This window comes from Lycorma delicatula, chromosome 10, assembly GCF_047948215.1.
Source record: "Lycorma delicatula isolate Av1 chromosome 10, ASM4794821v1, whole genome shotgun sequence".
In the NCBI taxonomy this organism is placed as follows: domain Eukaryota; kingdom Metazoa; phylum Arthropoda; class Insecta; order Hemiptera; family Fulgoridae; genus Lycorma; species Lycorma delicatula.
Genome location: NC_134464.1, coordinates 87,906,326 through 87,925,512, shown reverse-complemented (window position 1 = coordinate 87,925,512; position 19,187 = coordinate 87,906,326). Strand labels below are relative to the sequence as shown.

At 31.3% G+C, this 19,187-nt stretch overlaps 1 protein-coding gene across 3 annotated transcripts in view; it reads left to right on the top strand.

The window, feature by feature from the left end:
• The window catches only part of LOC142331046 (uncharacterized), a 109,386-nt gene that overhangs the window by 41,097 nt on the left and 49,102 nt on the right, over positions 1-19,187 (top strand). For all 3 annotated transcript variants that reach the window (XM_075376677.1, XM_075376675.1, XM_075376676.1), the window contains 2 exons: positions 12,042-12,295; positions 17,520-17,653. In XM_075376677.1, coding sequence (XP_075232792.1) covers positions 12,042-12,295; positions 17,520-17,653 — 388 coding nt within the window. The remainder of the gene's footprint in view (positions 1-12,041; positions 12,296-17,519; positions 17,654-19,187) is intronic.

Sequence of the window (19,187 nt, the reverse complement as noted above, 5' to 3'; positions counted from 1 at the left end):
TTTTATACGCTAACGCTGCGTGAAAAATCGTTTTTAAGGTAAAAGAGAAATATTATTATTGTTACAATACATTTTTAGTAAATTAAAAATTAAGACTTTTCCATGTATTTATAAAGAGCGGCGTATTTAAAACCAGACTGAGAAAGTGCAAGGTTTTATGACTTTTTTTTATAGCTTGTTTCCCTAACCCCTGGGTTGGTAACTATTTAATTTAGCTTATTATTACGGATTAAACTTTCTTTTGATACTTAGATTTAAGATTTAAATATAAATTATATTTATTATTATATTATAATTATACCTTTTTATAATTTAAATACAATTTCAATTTATTTTATTCGGCGTGCTTAAATTTTTATTCTAATTGCGTGAGTGAATTACGGGTTATTGCTAAGCCTATTATTTATTATCGTAAAAAAAAACTAACCGCAGCCAATTCTTACTCGTGTTTCAAAGTTATCGTAAGTAAGTACACCTATTGTTCGTCATATCTCTCCGATGTTATTAGCGGTTTTTGTTAGTGATTTCCACGAGCTAATTTTTTAACTTTAATGTTTTAATAAAAATTTTTTATTTATGAAATATTCTATTAAATTTTATTCATCAGAATATCGTTTGGCTGTACCTGAGCTGTACTTGTCTGGTACTATCTTACCATTAAAATGTTTGAATCAATTCAAGAGAAATACGGTAAAAATTCCTGCTTTAGATACACCCGCGGAGTCTGCATTATAAAATTCAATAAAAAAATATTGTTCGAAGTGTTCTGTTTCATCATATTTTGTCAAATGTTCAACCGATTTGCTTAAAATAGGGAGGAGAGTGGAGTATTTCAAGACGCATAGCGATAGAGTCATTGTAATAAGGATAAAATCAAAACCTAAACTGACAACGATTGTTAACGTCTATATGCCTACAAACGCCCACGATGATGATGATGAGGTAGAATGTGTATACGAAGAGATTGATGAAGCAATTAAACACGTAAAAGGAGATGAAAATTTAACAATAGTTGGAGATTGGAATGCAAGCATAGGAAAAGGCAAGGAAGGAAATATAGTGGGTAAATACGGGCTGGGCAAAAGGAATGAAAGAGGGGACCGACTTATAGAGTTTTGCACGAAGTATAATTTAGTAATTGCCAACACCCAATTTAAAAATCATAATAGATCAAATATACACTTGGAAAAAGCCAGGCGATACTGCAAGGTATCAGATAGATTATATCATGGTTAAGCAAAGATTTAGAAATCAACTCGTTGACTGCAAAACTTACCCTGGAGCAGACATTGATAGCCACCATAATTTGGTGATAATGAAATGTAGATTGGGGCTTAAACAATTAGTTTAAATAGTCATGCATCAAAAATCTTAACTAGAATTCTTTACAGAAGAATTGAGAGGAGAGTGGAGGAAGTGTTATGAGAAGAACAATTTGGCTTCAGGAAAAGTATACGGACAAGGGAAGCAATTTTAGGCCTCAGATTAATAGTAGAAGGAAGATTAAAGAAAAACAAACCTACATACTTGGCGTTTATAGACCTAGAAAAGGCATTCGATAACGTAGACTGGAATAAAATGTTCAGCATTTAAAAAAAATTAGGGTTCAAATACAGAGAGAGATAGAAGAACAATTGCTAACATGTACAGGAACCAAACAGCAACAGTAACAATTGAAGAACATAAGAAAGAAGCCATAATAAAAAAGGGGTCCGACAAGGATGTTCCCTATCTCCGTTACTTTTTAATCTTTACATGGAACTAGCAGTTAATGATGTTAAAGAACAATTTAGATTCGGAGTAACAGTACAAGGTAAAAAGATAAAGATGCTACGATTTGCTGATGATATAGTAATTCTAGCCGAGAGTAAAAAGGATTTAGAAGAAACAATGAACGGCATAGATGAAGTCCTACGCAAGAACTATCGCGTGAAAATAAACAAGAACAAAACAAAAGTAATAAAATGTAGTAGAAATAACAAAGATGGACCGCTGAATGTGAAAATAGGAGGAGAAAAGATTATGGAGGTAGAAGAATTTTGTTATTTGGGAGGTAGAATTACTAAAGATGGACGAAGCAGGAGCGATATAAAATGCCGAATAGCACAAGCTAAACGAGCCTTCAGTAAGAAATATAATTTGTTTACATCAAAATTTAATTTAAATGTCAGGCAAAGATTTTTGAAAGTGTATGTTTGGAGTGTCGCTTTATATGGAAGTGAAACTTGGACGATCGGAGTATCTGAGAAGAAAAGATTAGAAGCTTTTGAAATGCGGTGCTATAGGAGAATGTTAAAAATCAGACGTGTGGATAGTGGCAAATGAAGAGGTATTGCGGCAAATAGATGAAGAAAGAAGCGTTTCGAAAAATATAGTTAAAAGAAGAGACAGACTTATAGACTTATACTTTTTTTGTCAGAATCTGTTAAATCTCTTTAATATACTGTAATGTTTTGAAATTTTTTTCACAAGAGGGTAGACTATGAAGGAAAGCAATCAGATACCAACATATTTTCGTGGAGCGCTAATCAAGCTCGGATCATTCTGATGGGAGAAGGTTAATTAATAAGTATAAGTTAAAAAAAAATAAAAATGTATATTTTTATATACCTACTATTTCATCGAACGTGTATTTAAAACATACTCGTGTACTTAACAATCACTACCTTTATAAATTATTATTCTATTGAATTCTAATCTTATTTATTTATTACATTCGCACTATTTTATCAATATACAGAGTGATTCACGAAGCAAAAGCAAAAGAAGGTTCAGTATATATTGTATTGGTATAAACATAGATCGGGAAACGTTTCGTTAGCTAGTGTAACGGAACAAAAATATCGCCGTAATTTCTGGAACACTTATTTCTTAACAGACTACAAAATTCCTACGTTTGTATTAAGTTTCTGCAGATTATATTCTTATCATTTTGCTCATAATTAAGTTTTCTACAAGTTTTATTCAAAACGTTTACGTGTTTACTATCAATTTAACAGTTATTTTACGCTAAACATAAAATATTTTTTTCAATCTCAATCTTTTGTCTTTTAACACAGATTTCTCGAAAACTACAAAAAATAAAGTTTGGGACCTATTTTTTTTTTTATTTTTTAACACCATTATATTTACTCTTGGATCCCAAGAATTGTAGTCTCACTTAATTTTATCGAAGGTGCAAAAATCAGGGCGAAATCTTTTGCCAGCCGACACCAGCTAACTAAATGTTTCCCGACCTATGTTTATACCAATATAATATATACTGAACGTTTTTTTCATTCTTTGTGATTCACTTTGTACAATTAAACAGAAACCTTAATGTAAGTGTAACGGTCAGTTTTTGTGAATCATTTGTATTATGTGAAGAAGAATCAGAAAAGAATGATAAAAGCAGAAAATGAAGAATTGCTAGTTCTGCTTTAGGAAGAAGTGAGACAAGAACGTAATTCTTCTCGATTTGCTAAAATGTATTTAGGATTATCACCGGAATCGTAGGAACCATTTAAGAGTGGATAAATTCAATTAAAAGGAAGTGATAAAATTTTTGTGATTCGCACATGACTTTTTTAACAGAAACGAATTAAAGAAATGTTAGATATCAAGTATTAATTAATAAGAGAGAAATTTCATTTTAAAATAAGTAACTGATAAATAAGCTTAATTAAATATAACAGAAAGAAGAATAATGATAAATTAAATAATAAAATAGGGATTATCTATTACAAATAATGAGCGAAGTAAAGCAAAGAGCAAAATCAGACTGACACAAGTAAGAACTGCTAAGCAAACTTATATCAAATATAGATCTAATAATTTCAAAAAATATCCTGAAAATATCTATGATCAGTGTAACCTTTTTAAATAGAAAAACATGGACAATACGTAAAATAGAATGGAAAAAAGTAGAGTTTTTTTTATTTACTAGAGAATGATGGAATTAGAAGGGTTGGTAAAGTTTGAAAGAAACAGGTTTTAAGACAAATAGGAAGTAAGAGAAATTTGCGGTAAAATGTTCTGAAGATACAGAAATAGATTGATAAATATACATTAAGACATCTAAGTTCAGTTGATTTGTTGATAGAATGATGTGTAGTAAAGATTGTCCACAGAATAGTGTTTTAGGACCCCTGCTCTGAGTTGTTGAATTTGATGATTTGATACGGTTGTGGTCGCCAAGTGGATGCCGCGTCATCGAGTAAGTGGATGATGGGTTTGCTTGTTAATGGAGATTAGAAAAATGAGGTTGAATTCACAGCAGCCCAGGCTTGTAAGATACTCCAAGTTGTGAAGCTTGCAACTTAAGATGGTGTGTAGCCCGGAGAAAACAACGATGATGTTGCTCAAGAGCAGAATTACTGTTACACGGCGACCTCGCGTATCAGTGGCAGGTCATCGAATTAGGTATGTTCCGCAGCAGAAGTATCTAGGTGTTATGCTTGATGAGAAACTTCGATTCAAGGAGCACTTTCAATATGCTGCGTAAAAGGCTTGTTCTGATTTCTTCGGTGCTCGGAGAGCAGTTCATCCCGATCGGGGGTTTAATTTCAGAACCGTGCTTATTCTATATAAGGGTGTATGTAAAGCTATGATGATGTATGCTGAACCTCTCTGGACTCATCGAATGAAGTACAAATATTTTTGAAATATTTGGTTATGAACCCAGCGTCTTCTATTGTTATCTATGATTGTTGCCTATAGGCAACAATCATAGATAACATATAATAATAAGAGGCGTCTCAAGAGACGCCTCTTATTATTTACGGTATTACGGCCATTGATATCCTTGCTACTGAGCGCCAATTAAGGTATGATGTTAGAAGGTAGACCGACTTACCTCTGAGCGCATAAAAGATTCCATTTACGGCAGGTCAGGTAGACTTAATCGTCTGATGGCCGTTTCACAAATGGTATTTTTCCTGATGAGAAGTATCCAGGTAGTTAGGTGGATTTCCCCGATCGGCATATTAAAATGTTTCTTAATGTACACTGTGCTTTTCGAGATAGGTGGGATAGATTTGGTTTGATTAATTTGGCTGTATCTGTAGTGTAGGATCATCGATGATGTGGACCGTGTCTTATACGTCTCTCCCAAGCGCAAAGCTGAACGTACCAAAGTAACTAGAGAGCTGGCGTGGATAAATTTTGGTTTTGATCGGTAATTTAATTGGAAAACTAAAAGGAAATGAAACACAGCTGCTTGCTTCCTTAGATTCTTAGCCCTGCAAAGGATGACAAAGGGGGTCTGATGCTGTTATGGATGTATAGAAAGTAACTCGGTGGCTAGGGGCTCGCCTAGGTGCTTACTTCGCCAACATAAGCGTTTTGGCAACGAGCACCGGTTAGCTTAGATATTAGCTGTTAGGATGAGATGGATGTGCGGAGAACTCTGTGAAGGTGCTCAGGTGTGCAATCATTGACCTCGCTCCCGAAAGCGGACTAGAGCAGAGATGATAGGATATGCTTTCATTAGAGAACTAAATTTGCGAACTTGTTTCTTGATTTTTAAGTAAATCAAGAGTACTTTGAGAAAATTGAAGCGTAGGAAAAATTGTCGTTGTTGCGATCAACACTAATTTTGTTGTTATGAGACCAGTAATTTTGGTATTCAAAGACAAAGTAATGATCTGAATGCATAGTCTAATTAAAGTTAGATGCGGGAAGACTTTTATATGAAAACTTTGGTGTTACAGGAAGGCGCAGAGATCGCGCTTCCACGAATCGGTTGATTTGATAATTTAGAATTGTAAGTTACGGTAGATAGTCGTGGACCCGATAGAAATGTCTGCCGAGGCATTTGCATCGGCAAATCTTGACAAAGACAAGGTAACAGGTAACAGAATGTAGTAAATATGCTGCGGTAAAAAAAATTATTATAGAACAGAGAGGAATAGAGAATACCATCAAACCAGTCGACAATCGATAAATAAAACAACAGTCTAAAAATACAGCAGGGTTGCTGGAGTTTTTTTTAGGGAAGTTTTATGAAAAACACTTATTCTATATAAAATAAAGTTATCCAAATAAACATCCAAAAATATGTTGTTTTTTTTTAGAAATTGAATTATAAAAATATTATTATTTTTATATATTAAACTCTTTGTAAACACAAATAAAAAATGAAAATAAATAAATAAATGAAAATAAATAGTACACTCTATATCTGTGTAAGACACATTAATTTTATATAACATAACAATTATAATTTTTCTATAATTAACTTCCCTTCAAAATAATCGTAAAGTAGAAATTCAAGAACCTAATAAACAACCACATAAAAAACTAATTTATTTCATAAAAGAATCGTTTAATAGAAAATTATTTTCAACTGAAAATTTATCTCTATCTTTTGTTTTTGTAGTAGATATAAAAATAACATTTACAAGATTTATTTGGTCGTTTTATTCGTAACTTCCCCTATCGAAATCTCATAACAGCATTTCTAGAAGACTGAAAACCGGTAACGCGTCAAAAACAGATAACCCAAAAGGAGAAGCTAATTCTTTTATAAAATTTCTTTCACATGCGTAAATCCTAGATTTACGATTATGTATTTTCGTATTTTCAAATAACATTAATGTATTATCAGACAATGTTTTTATTTTCATCCCGAGAAGTAAATTAAAAAGGTATTTAATAAAATATTTAACAACAGTATCTTTTTATAATAAAGAAACTTTCATACAATTCACATAATAATTTTTGTAACCGTTACAATATTTTTAATAATTATGCTATAATCATATATTTGGACAACCGTATCAAATGAAATAGGACAAATGCTGCTGATTACTTAAGGAAACAATTTAGGGCGTGAAGGCAACCGCGGAACGATGATAGATTCGGTAAACAAATAAGAGGTTAGAAAAAATTACTTAAAAAGTGTTTGAAAAGTGATTTCTTACGAAGAAAATACAGAGGCGTATTGATGCCACTAACCGGAATATCCTAAAGCTGGGAGACTACTAAGAAAGGAGACATTTAAATATACATAAATTTCAAGTGGCATCGATTGTTATAGTCATTAACAGCTAACAAATGGTAATAGTATACGGTTGATTTGCACACAATGTTATTAACTTCAATTGTATATAAGAACCGGTTCATTAAAAGATAAGTTAGATGTTGTCATTTTATTTATTATTATTTTTTTTTTTTAGTTTAAGGAGTTTCAAAGATATTATTTCCTAGGCTCTTCCAGATGTTGCAAAACCATCACGAATTTTTTATAAAGCCTCTTTTTAATTCTGGTGAAGCCTACTAGGATACTTAAAGCATTTTTTTTTCGTTTAGATCAGCGGTTCCAAAAATTTTCAGAGTCGCTACGCCCTTTTTCAATTAAAATTTTTCCACGGCGCCCTACCCTAAGTAAAAGTATGACAACTGGTAAGTAAGAGATAAAAATAAATAAAACTCGTGTATCTTCATTATTTTTTTACTTTATTAACATTAAATTAATAATTATAAATGTCTTGGTTCGATTAACTATGAAGCTTTTACAATATATCGCGGGGCCCGTGTAAAGAGGCCGCAGCTCCCCGGGGCGCCGAGGTGCACAGTTTGGGAATCACTGGTTTAGATCCTTTTATAATCCGGCCGTGAAAAATAAATCATGCTACTTAGATTACATAAAACCATCGTAAATATCCTACTAATGGGCATTTATGTGTGTCTGTCTGTTTGTGTATCCGTCCCCCTTAGCTTAGCACCGGAATGTAACGATCGCTAGCGGAAAATCCCGATTCGTTAGTACATGTCTCGTGGTGGTCAGGTGTATACTTATTAATTATTATAAATCCATATGTCACATATTTATCGATACATTTGCGAAATATATATTATTAATATATTTTTCTTCCTTTTACAAGTAAAGGAAGTATTTTGATCGCGAAAAATATCGGTTTTCAGATTTCAACGGAAATATCCATTTTGGTCATCCCTGAATCCATTTTGATTAGTTTTGACATGACTTCTGAACGTACGTACGCATCTGGCATAACTCAAAAACGATTAGCCGTAGAACGTTGAAATTTTGGATTTAGGACTATTGTAACATCAGATCGGTGCACCTCCCCTTTTGGTTCCAATCGACTGGATCAAAAGTGCCCAATAAAGCCCCAAAAAATTGGATTTTGAACTTTTTCTTAACTGCAGTAATAAGCCCCCGTTGAGAGCTTTTCAACGATGTATCATAAGTGGTACTTATTTTTATGGTTACAGCCAAATAAAACTTTAATTAATGAAATAGTTGGATCTTAGGGGAAGGAACATCGGTTCGAATCAGAATTCACCTCCATTTTTTAACTCTTTTTTTTAATTTAAATATATTTATTTATTATTAATTACTAAACTCTTAACGTAAAAACATTTCCACGATGAATAATACATAATTCAATAACAAAATAAAAGAAAAATATGAAAAAATATCAGAAATTTTTAATGAAATAACATTTTATGTACTTTTCATTTTAATTCAATTATTTCTAGAGATGTTAATAATTATTAACGAATCAATATATTAAAATTTAAAAAAAACTTAAAAGAAAAATACATGTGTATGAAGTCGGATTCGAACCGACATTTCCATGGTTACGGGACTGACACGTTCTCACTTACACCACATAACTACTTGAGCAACATGAAACAAAATATATACATTAATATAAAATACTGATAATGATACCACCAAAAAATGTGATAAAATGTAGTGCCCACCATTAGCAATTGTGTAACTGTCCATTTTATTAAAAAATGGATCGTATCTCATTTTCAAATGAAAATATTTAAATGAAATGCAGCCAAAAAGTGTATATGTAATTTAATAGGCATACAAGGGAGTCATGTGGTGTCCACATCAAATTCTTCTATTTATGTGATTGTTTTTCTTCATAAAATAATGAACTATTACAAAAAAGTAAATAAAACACGAGGGTCAAATCAAATCGTAAACAATAATAAAAATTATAAGAATTTTGTATCATATATATCCTCCTTAGCGATTTGTTAATTTTGAAGCCAACTTCTCTTTTTTTTATATTGCGTCAAGGAAGGTTAGTTTCGTATTACGATAATTTGTTTCGTAGGCTGAATATAACATATAAAGTGCAAACGGATGTTAATTTTACAGAAGAATGTTAAAAGTCAGATGTGTGGATAAAGTGACAAATGCAAAGGTGTTGCGACAAATTGATGAAGAAGGAAGCATTTGGAAAAATATAGTTAAAAGAAGAGACAGACTTATAGGCCACATACTAAGGCATCCTGGAATAGTCGCTTACAAATATTCGCTGGAATATTGGAGGAACAGGTAGAAGGGAAAAACTGTGCAGGCAGGCAACGTTTGGAATATGTAAAACAAATTGTTAGGGATATAGGATGTAGGGAGTACACCGAAATGAAACGACTAGCGCTAGATAGGGAATCTTGGAGAGCTGCATCAAACCAGTCAAATGAATGAAGACAAAAAAAAATTTTTAAGGAAATTCACTAGTATTAAAACAAATACTTTTAATTTAGTTTTAATAAATAATTCATATTTTATAAAAAGTTGGAAAAATATTCCATGACTTTCACGGATATTAATAATAAAAATTAAAACAGAGAAAAAACAAAACCAAATATATATATTTTTAGAGGTGGGGAATATATTACATATATTTAACAATTTTTTTATTCCAATTTATTTAGATTATATAGGTTCAATTTAACAAATTTCATGTAAAGTTTTCTCTAAATCTAACACATCCTTCAATAAATGCTAAAATAAGAAAAATAAAATTTTTATAAATACTTTTCTGAATTTTAAGTCCAAGGTTTATAATTTTAAAAAAATTTAAGCATTTATTGATGACTGTATATATAAAGTATAAAGTTTATACTTCATATATACAGCTATAAATAAATGTCTAAAATGTTTTAAAAATAATAAAATCTTTTTTAAAATAATATTTAAACTGAAGGAAGAACAAAAGAATAAAAATAACATTTCAATTTTAAAGATGTAGTGGTAGATTTCTTGAAAAAGAATTTGTTGGATTATTTATACATGCATTGTAGGTGATAAGTTTATTATTATTTTGCATTGTTTATTTATGGAACCTTTAGAAATTTTTTAGTATTTGTTTTCTAATTTTTAAGACCGTAAACAAATGCAAATCCGCAAATATGAGAAAACCGTATATTTTTATGAATTAAATTTTTAGCAAATTATTATCAATTTTATTAAATATTTTAATGAAGAAAGAAAAACATGTAGATTTGTTCAACCTACTTCAATCGAAAACTGTTAATTCATATTTTTCCCGCAGATTGATTGTGATTTAAACTGTTTTTGATTACACCACTGTGGCGATCAAGTTCAAATTCAATGTTAATTTGGCTATATACAGTAGTAGTACCTTTGAAAGTCTTAATTTATAAGTTATCCAGTAAAAATTAAATTAAATTGTGTCATATAGATTAGATTAATTAGTGTTATGTAGTGCCTTTATTATAATAAAAAAAATTTGTTAAAAGTATTTTTCTCATTTCAAGTTTAAACCTGGATTATGTAACACCACTGAACAGATACCATTTTTCATATCCAAACTAAATTTGAATCCTCGCTTCTAAATGATGTACTCTTCGTAATAAATTGGATAATAGTATTTTTTTTTTTTTTTTAATTCTGAATATTCTAAATTTTTACTTATAATCATGAAATAACGAAAAATATATTTGATACAAAGATTTTAATATATATTTTTTTAATTGACTATAAATTTTCAGAAAATTTAGTTTGTATTCAAAACATAATTAAATCTCGTTCGGTTATAATTAACAAACTTTATTTATCGTCTAACTTGCTCGTGTCATAAACTCATGCTTATTGTTTATGCTCATGTCATAAACTCAGTCCTGTATGGAATCACGGTCCGGAATACTGCACTGGAGAAGGACTGGAACAGTCGCATCCTGAAAGGGTACCAAAGGAGAATAGTCCTCAGGATCGCGACTGTCTACTCCTCAATCTCAACAGAGGCTGCCCTAGTTATTGCTGGAGTTCCCCCTCACAACCAGTTGGTGGTGATGCGGTGTGACCTCATTAGGGGAGGAAACAAAAACCTGCCCGTGCGGGCATGACGCGAGAGTGGCAGAGGAGGTGGGATCTATAATCAACGGGGCGTTGCACCCACCGCTTAATCAAACAGGTTGCACCATGGATTGACCGCAAATTTGGCCGACTCAATTTCTGTCTAATCCAGTTCTTTATAGGGCACGGTGTCTTTGTCATATTTTTTTCGGGAGGAGGAGGGCTATCTCGTCTGAATGCCTATATTGCAGAGACTATGACTCCCCTGAACATGTTGTGTTCAGGTGTCGACGGTGGATAGTCGAAAGAGGCATTTGCGAACAACTAACTGAACCCCTCAATGTAGACACGATTTTACCGAACATGCTATCTGGAGTCGAAAAATTCAGGAAAGTGTCAAGATATATAACAACGATACTACAACACAAAGGCAGGGACGACGAGATAGCGAAGAAGTGATGAATAGCCTCCTGTGAAGTTATCGTTCGTCTGGGCTTGCCGGGATGGGCGACGACGATCAGACACGAGGACTCCATTGCCATCGAGCTGTTAAGACCGAGATCCGGCTGGGACACCCTCGGGGGACCCGGTTAGAGGCAGGCACCTGTTAAAAGACCGAGACCCGATGTGGGCCTTCTTTGTGGGATGCTCACATTGGAGGTATTGGCGTCAAGGCCGAGTCCCGGCCCCTAGGGATGGGTTCAGGAACGACATAGTCGGGCCTGGATACCTTGCCCTAGGAGTTACAGGCAGGCACTGAAACGAACCGTTATGAAAGTGGACAATCCCCTGGGATGTGCTATGCTTTACGGTGAATCCAGCCCAAGGGGGTACGGAAAATGCTACAAAAAAAAAATTTATTTATTGTCCGTATATATAGCATTTGTAAAAATTGTAGACTTAAAAATATTTTATTAGATACAAATTTTTTTTTGTATGCATTTTATCTATTTATTTATTTTCTATTTTTCAGAGACTTATCGTCAAATTCATTAAGACGTTTTCCAAAAGAATTATTTCAAGGAACGCCACGTTTGTTATTATTAATAATAGCTAGTAATTCTCTCGAAGAACTTCCTGCTAATATATTTCATAATTTAGTAAAATTAGAAGAACTTGATATATCAGGAAATCTTTTGACTGATTTTCCATCTGGAATATTTCAGGGACTTGTTAGTCTTAAAAGATTACGACTATCAGATAATCGTATCAGGCAACTTCCTCCAGGTTTGTAAAGTATTTATTTATTTCAGCAACTACAGGATAAACGACCAAATTTCAGTTATTTGTGAAAAATGAATTCTATATGGTATAAAAAACACCAGAATTAGAACCCAGAATCTTCTTGATGTTAAGTAGAGACGTTCTCTGCCACGGAGGTCGGCAGTTATAATTATTGTATAAATGTTTGCTGTAGTTTAACTTAAAAAAAAAGTAAATTTGGTTTAAATACGATGCATTTTTTCTAATTACTTTTAGCTTATACCATATAAGGTTTCAGCTAAACCGATATTCGAAACCCAAAATAAATCTTTCTTGTAAAACACAATTTTATCGAGTAAGTTTATTTTATGTGCTTTATATAATAAATACTAATACATTAATGGATAAGGATTTTATAACATTAAACTTATAAATTTACTATAAAATATTAATGTTATTTTAAGACGTTAAGACGTCTTAACAGACGAATTAGACGTCTGTTATTTTAAGACGTTTAATGTTAAGTCAGACGTTAGAATCGATATAAGAAGAATGAAAAATCTTAAAAGATGTCTTAATTATTCAGATGGATATCTATGTAATCAAAAAAAAAATTAAGTGCGTAAGATTGTATATTGTAGGAGAATAAAATTATTAAAAAAATATTGAAAATGAATGATGCAGTAAATAATTTGAAATTAAAAAATACCACAAGTATGAGAAAGAAAAGCGGATTTGAACCGCTAAAGATGTTTGATAATTTTCGTAATATAACAAAATAATATGTATTTTAAATTTAAGTCTAATTTGGAGAAAATATTTACTGCATAGTATTAAATTGAAGATACGGTAGGAGGTAATGTATAAATGCTACTAATCACAGTTATTGATCGCGCAAAGAGAATTTCATTTCATCCTTTTGGTATACCGTCTATTTGTAGGTCTGTAACGTATTTAAGATCAAATGCGTTTTCTAATTTTTATGAAATTATACGGTGTAATTCCTTGCTACGAGGCAGAACGGCATACGTGTAACGATTTTTCATAAATGTTTTTGTTTTAAAATGGGGGCTGCTGATGTTTTAGACAGTAATGATGGAAACGTACAGTAGAAGCAAGAAGTTAGCGTCGATTTTATAAACGATTGAACACGTTGTTAACTCTACTCCTGATGTCATCCGCTGTTTCCAGTCGGTCCCTCGATGACTACGAATAAGATATTTTAAGGTTTCCCATTTTACTTCTTCTTTAAGCATAAATTTGTCAGATGAGATTGTTCTTGTATTACCGTATAGCCTAACGTTTTTCTCAATACAGATCTTATTTCCTAACCTAAAATCAACCAAGATTTGTTAAACGCATTTTAGGTTGATTTTCGATAGACTAATTTTATTATTTTTCCTTCAGATAACTCAGTAAAAGTCATAAATCTTTTTAATAAAAACATGTAGTGGAAATAACTCCTTGACAGATATCAAACATTTATTCTAGTTTGTCTGATAAAACAGTTCAATATTACCAATGGAAGCTGTTTTTTTGAACCGGTTAAACCTTCAAAAATGAATTTTAAGCTGACAGTCTAAAATTCAGTTTAGTATTTTACATATAATTTTCACTTTATTAATTAAGCATCATTATAAGGATTAATAATTTATTAAATTTAATACAAAATGAGAAAGGTCAACTGTTTATAAAGTACCAGTTCAATAGAAAATAGTTGCTCAAAGAGAAAGAATGCGACTAGCCCCAGTCGGTAAAAGTATATTGAAAAGAGAATAATTTTGCTTGGAATTAAATTTTACGAGAACGGTTAGAAAACTGAGGAACACTGAACTGTAAGTAACAAACGCTATAAACGGTTTTCTCAATTCAATTATAATATTAATCCTTTCCTCCTCTCTTGAATAAACCTTGATCGGTTGCATTATCATATGGATTACTACGCATCCATTCATCGTTTTAACTGTGACGTAATGTACCGATGTATGACAGTAAGAAATCCGTTTAATCTTTTGTGAAAAGGAGACTTGAGTCGTATCACTCTTGATATCATTAACAACAAACTGTAAATTTTTTATTCCCGTATTTTTCAAACCGTTTATTAAATAGTAATTTAGTTTGACAGGTTTCGATCACAAAATTGGATAAATGGAAAAAAAAATAGAATTATGATTATTATTAACCTATTAATTTGATAGTTATGATCAAAAATTTTTTTCTTTCATTATAATTTACAGATAAATTATTGACAATATTTATCTCATCTGTTAAATTTTTAACAGAGATATAATTTGTTATTTATTTATTTTAAGGTGATCTTACACATACAGAGTAAATCACGAAAATCTCAAGGGACTTTCATTGACTTTCACTATTCTACCCGCGAAAATAATGGAAAAAGTTCATATAAACGTATGTCCTAAAATGCTTCTAGTGAAAGAAATTCGGCTATTGAATACTCTTAAATGCAGTTAGTGAAAGATTTCGCTCAGATTTCAGCTAACCAGGTGAAATGAAATCGTACTGAAATTTTTAGAACGATAATTAAGAAACAAAATCAGTAACTTCATTTGGTTTTTGATATGAAAAATTGAATAAAATAGCCCCCAAAACTGTATCTGCAGTAGTTTTTGAGAAATATGGGGTGAAAACCAATAAACTAGATTAGAAAAGCCAGTTTTGTTTTATTGTTGACGTACAAAAATTTTATTAAATGGATAAAAAACACAAAAAAAATTTTAAACAAAATTTATAGACGATTTCAATTTGAACAAAATGATGTAAGATACGGAAGTTGAATAAAACAAAGAAAAGTTAGAGAAATTCGAATTTTATTTAGAAACAGTACATTAGTGCAAAATGCACTGTACGTAACGGTTTATAATAAATGTTCAAAAATGAGCCCGCCATTTCAACATATTTCTTGGCAAGCTTCTGTACTTTTTTTGTGGCTCGTTGTAATACTTCAAGGCTATGCTCAAGTTGCTCAGCCGCATCCATTAATTGATCACGAGAATGTATTTCTGTTTTTGTAATATTTTAGGTGTTAGATCAGGCGATTTCGGTGGCCTGGAATGTGGACATCCACGACCGACACATTTCTCAGGGAAATGACGAATTAAGCGAGTGGAAACGGCACAAGAGAAGCGGGGAAGCGCCCCATCGTGCTGGAAGTTATACTTCGTGTCTCAGCGCTAGAGGAACGTATTGAAGCAGCTGCGGCAATTCTACTTGAAGAAAGTGCAAGTACACCTCGGCATTTAAGCGGCCAGGTACTATTAACGGTCCCAACAGCTGATTTTGAGGGGTCGCACCATACATAAGACAAAAAATCGGTGTTGAAAATACCTTCCACCGTTTCGTGAGGATTTACTTCTGCCAATGTATTCTCATTGCGTACGTAGCAAAAATCTATTTTTAACGTTTTGTGTATTTATTACCCATCTAACAAAGTTATTGCACGTCAAACATTAAAGATAAACTTTTTTATCTCAATATTTTAGTTTTAATCCCAGATTTATCAAAAACTTCTTCTAGAACCTATTTTATTCGATTTTTCAGTCCAAAAAACACAAGAATTTACTAATTCTTCTCCTTAATCAACGTTCTAAAAATTTCAGTACGAAAATATTTCACCTTGAGCTGAAATCCGAGCGAAATCTTTCACTAGAAAACGAAGCATTTTAAGATATATGTTTATACTGAACTTTTTTCCATGATTTTCACCAGGAGAATTGGTTATGAAAGTTACGGGAGAACTTCATGATACACTATGAACAATTTATTACCATTAAATTACGATTCTTCGATTGTTTAAATACAATTATTATTTTTTATATCAGTTAGATATATTATTATTAGTAGTAGTAGTAGTAGTAGTAGTAGTACTAGTAGTCGTGGATTGCAATTACCAATATATTCTTTGATATAACATAAATAAATACATATTTTCAGTGAATGAAGAAGACACGCAGCTACCTGGAATTCCAACTTAATAAAATTATACAAGAAATCCAAATTATATACAATTCAGTCATTTAATGATTTATAATGTTAGAATTATTATAAAGCATGATTACATATATCAGTAATGAAAAATCAAATAGTTAGTGTACAAAGATAATCTGAAAGATTATCGTGTGTACATATATATATATATATATATATATATATATATATATAATATATATATTATCTCACACGTGTGTCAATTCCAAAGAAACGGATTTTGTGGATTTACAACATGAAAAATTTATAAAAAGAAAAGTTCTGTTTACTTTTAAATAATCTTCCACGTGATCAGCATTAGAAAAAACGCTTATTTTTCATGTCTGAAGGCCATAACAAGATAACTAAATTTTTTAATGGTACTTGTACAAGGAAAGAAAAGTTTTATTTAATAAAATTTTAAATCATTTATTTACTTCCCCAAAAATAATGTCTTTAGAATTAGTAAGAGTACCTTCAGCATTAAAAATGTAATGTTTTTTTTGCTTTATTAAGGATTAAGATTAATACTAAATAGTATTACTTTTAATAAAATAAATTATCGATATTAATATTACCATCATACTGATAAAATACTGAAATACCGCTAACAATATTTATTTTTATTTTTAAATAATTATTTAATTGACATTATTTATCTACTAATCTAGACAGGGGCTTCGCCCCTTACACCCAGACGCATTCGTTATCCCCATGGTCGTTAGAATATTAAATATTTTACAGCCATTCCTTAAAGAAAAAAAATTAATCATTTTCCTTCGTTATATTTCTGTTGCCACGGTGACAGAAATGGAATAATGAAGTAATGAAGTAATAATAATGTTTTTTCTTTAATGAATAAATTTAATTCACAAATTCACTTCTGACGTGTTTAGGGCCTCGATCTGTAGCTTAAAACCTTCCCTGGAATTACACAAAAGTATCCGAAAAATTTGAAAAGAAACGGTTGGCTGGTTTTCGCGTGATGCTCTTAAACAAACTTTCGCATTACAATAATACAATATTTTTAAGTTATGATTTTTAACACAGCCCAATGTTTTCCTTTTTCATCCCCAAAGCACAAATATCATTTTAGATAAATCCTTCGAGAAGTACGAATCACTCGAACGAACGAATAGTTCGTGCGCTTCTTTCAAAATAAAAATGTGACCACATACACCAAACAAACCAACGCACCGTCCTTTTTTTATTTATTGAAGAGATTCTCATATTCATAGATTAATTAATTTATTATTTTTAGGTGTGTTCAGTGATCTAAGATATTTGGATTTTCTATCGCTTCGACGAAACCAATTGACATTTTTAAGACCTGGACTCTTTGATTCATTAATGCACTTAACTCATCTTGAATTGACTGGTAACTGGATTTCAACGGTAAGTGAATATTATATATTATATATATATATATATATATATATATTTCCTAGTCATATAGTTAAACTAAGTTTATTAAATTTAAAAACGAAATAAAAATAAAACTTATATACAATGTTACTGGAATATATTAGGGAATAAGATTATGCTTTAAAAATTGTTTACAATAGACTTTACTTAAAATATAACCCTAGAAGCCCATTTCGATTGTTAAACAATGAAGATCAGTAGAAATACTACGTATAAGATATATGTAAATAAAAAAAAATATATAAAAAAATTAAACTAAAAAAGTTTTTAATTGATAACTGGAAAGTATTTTTCCGGAATTTTAGAAAAAATAAAGATAACTATTCTAGACAATCCCAAGAATAAGCATAGATTTAGTTTAAAAAAACTTCAAAACTATTCAAATCTCTCAAACTAAACTTGAACTAAAGAACGATTGACAGCATGAACCTTACACCAATTAAAGAGATATATTCCCACCCAGAAACAAAATTAAAGGGCAGGGATGACTCTTTAATGTACTTAATAACCCAAAACTTACAGGAAAGTATTTTTAACAAATAAAAACTTCAAACATTCGAACATTCATTGATTACCAACCGTTATTCAAGAATACAGCTTCGTTACCGATAAACTAAATCTCTCAACTATTCATTTCCTATTTATCAAGCGCATTTCTTGAAACCGTTATTTGTAATAAATTATCTTTTCAACTAATTTCACTTAAATTTAAGCTTGCAGAACAGAATAATACATATTTTGTGTTGCTGTAAAGTACTGAGATTCGGATTTTATTAAAAGCTGAAGCCTTTGAGATGCGAGTCTATCGATGATCGCTTAAGATTACTTGGAGACATATCGTTTGCAATGAAAATACATTCAAGAAGCTGTATATTACCGCACAGATCCCTACGATAATTAAACGGAAAAAGCGGAGTAATTAGTTAATATGGTAAGATCTCCAAAGAAGTACTTAAAGGGAACTGAAGGAAGTGGTTTTTCCAGAGAAATCAACTTTTTTATTTTGGTCAGCTGTTTATAAAATTATAATTGGTTAGATGCTTCTATAACTGACATGGTATGAAAAAAGTAGGACCTGAAACAAGCACGATATCATTAAATGATAGAAAAAAATGCCAAAAGTTGTAAGGAACTTGAAAAAGTAAATTATTTTGAAAGATTAACGCAGTAAATTGATAATCGTTAGAGGTACAGACAGCGCAACCTATCTTGATACTTGGTACCACGGCAACGACAGTCGCAATTCGAAACATTCTACTACGCTTTTAGCATAACATTTGCTTCATTACCTAAATATACCAAACATTATCCGAATTACACAACCCTGGTATCCATATCTTGGTTCACCAAACGTTGTCCAACCTGAATTCGGTACGGAAATCCATCTATATCTTTAAACAATCGTCGAAGCAACGTTTTTCTGATTTTTATTTTCAAGGACGTTCGTCGAAGACTTCGTTTAGGCGAGTCCAAAACCTGATCTAGGATATGTCCACAATTCTCA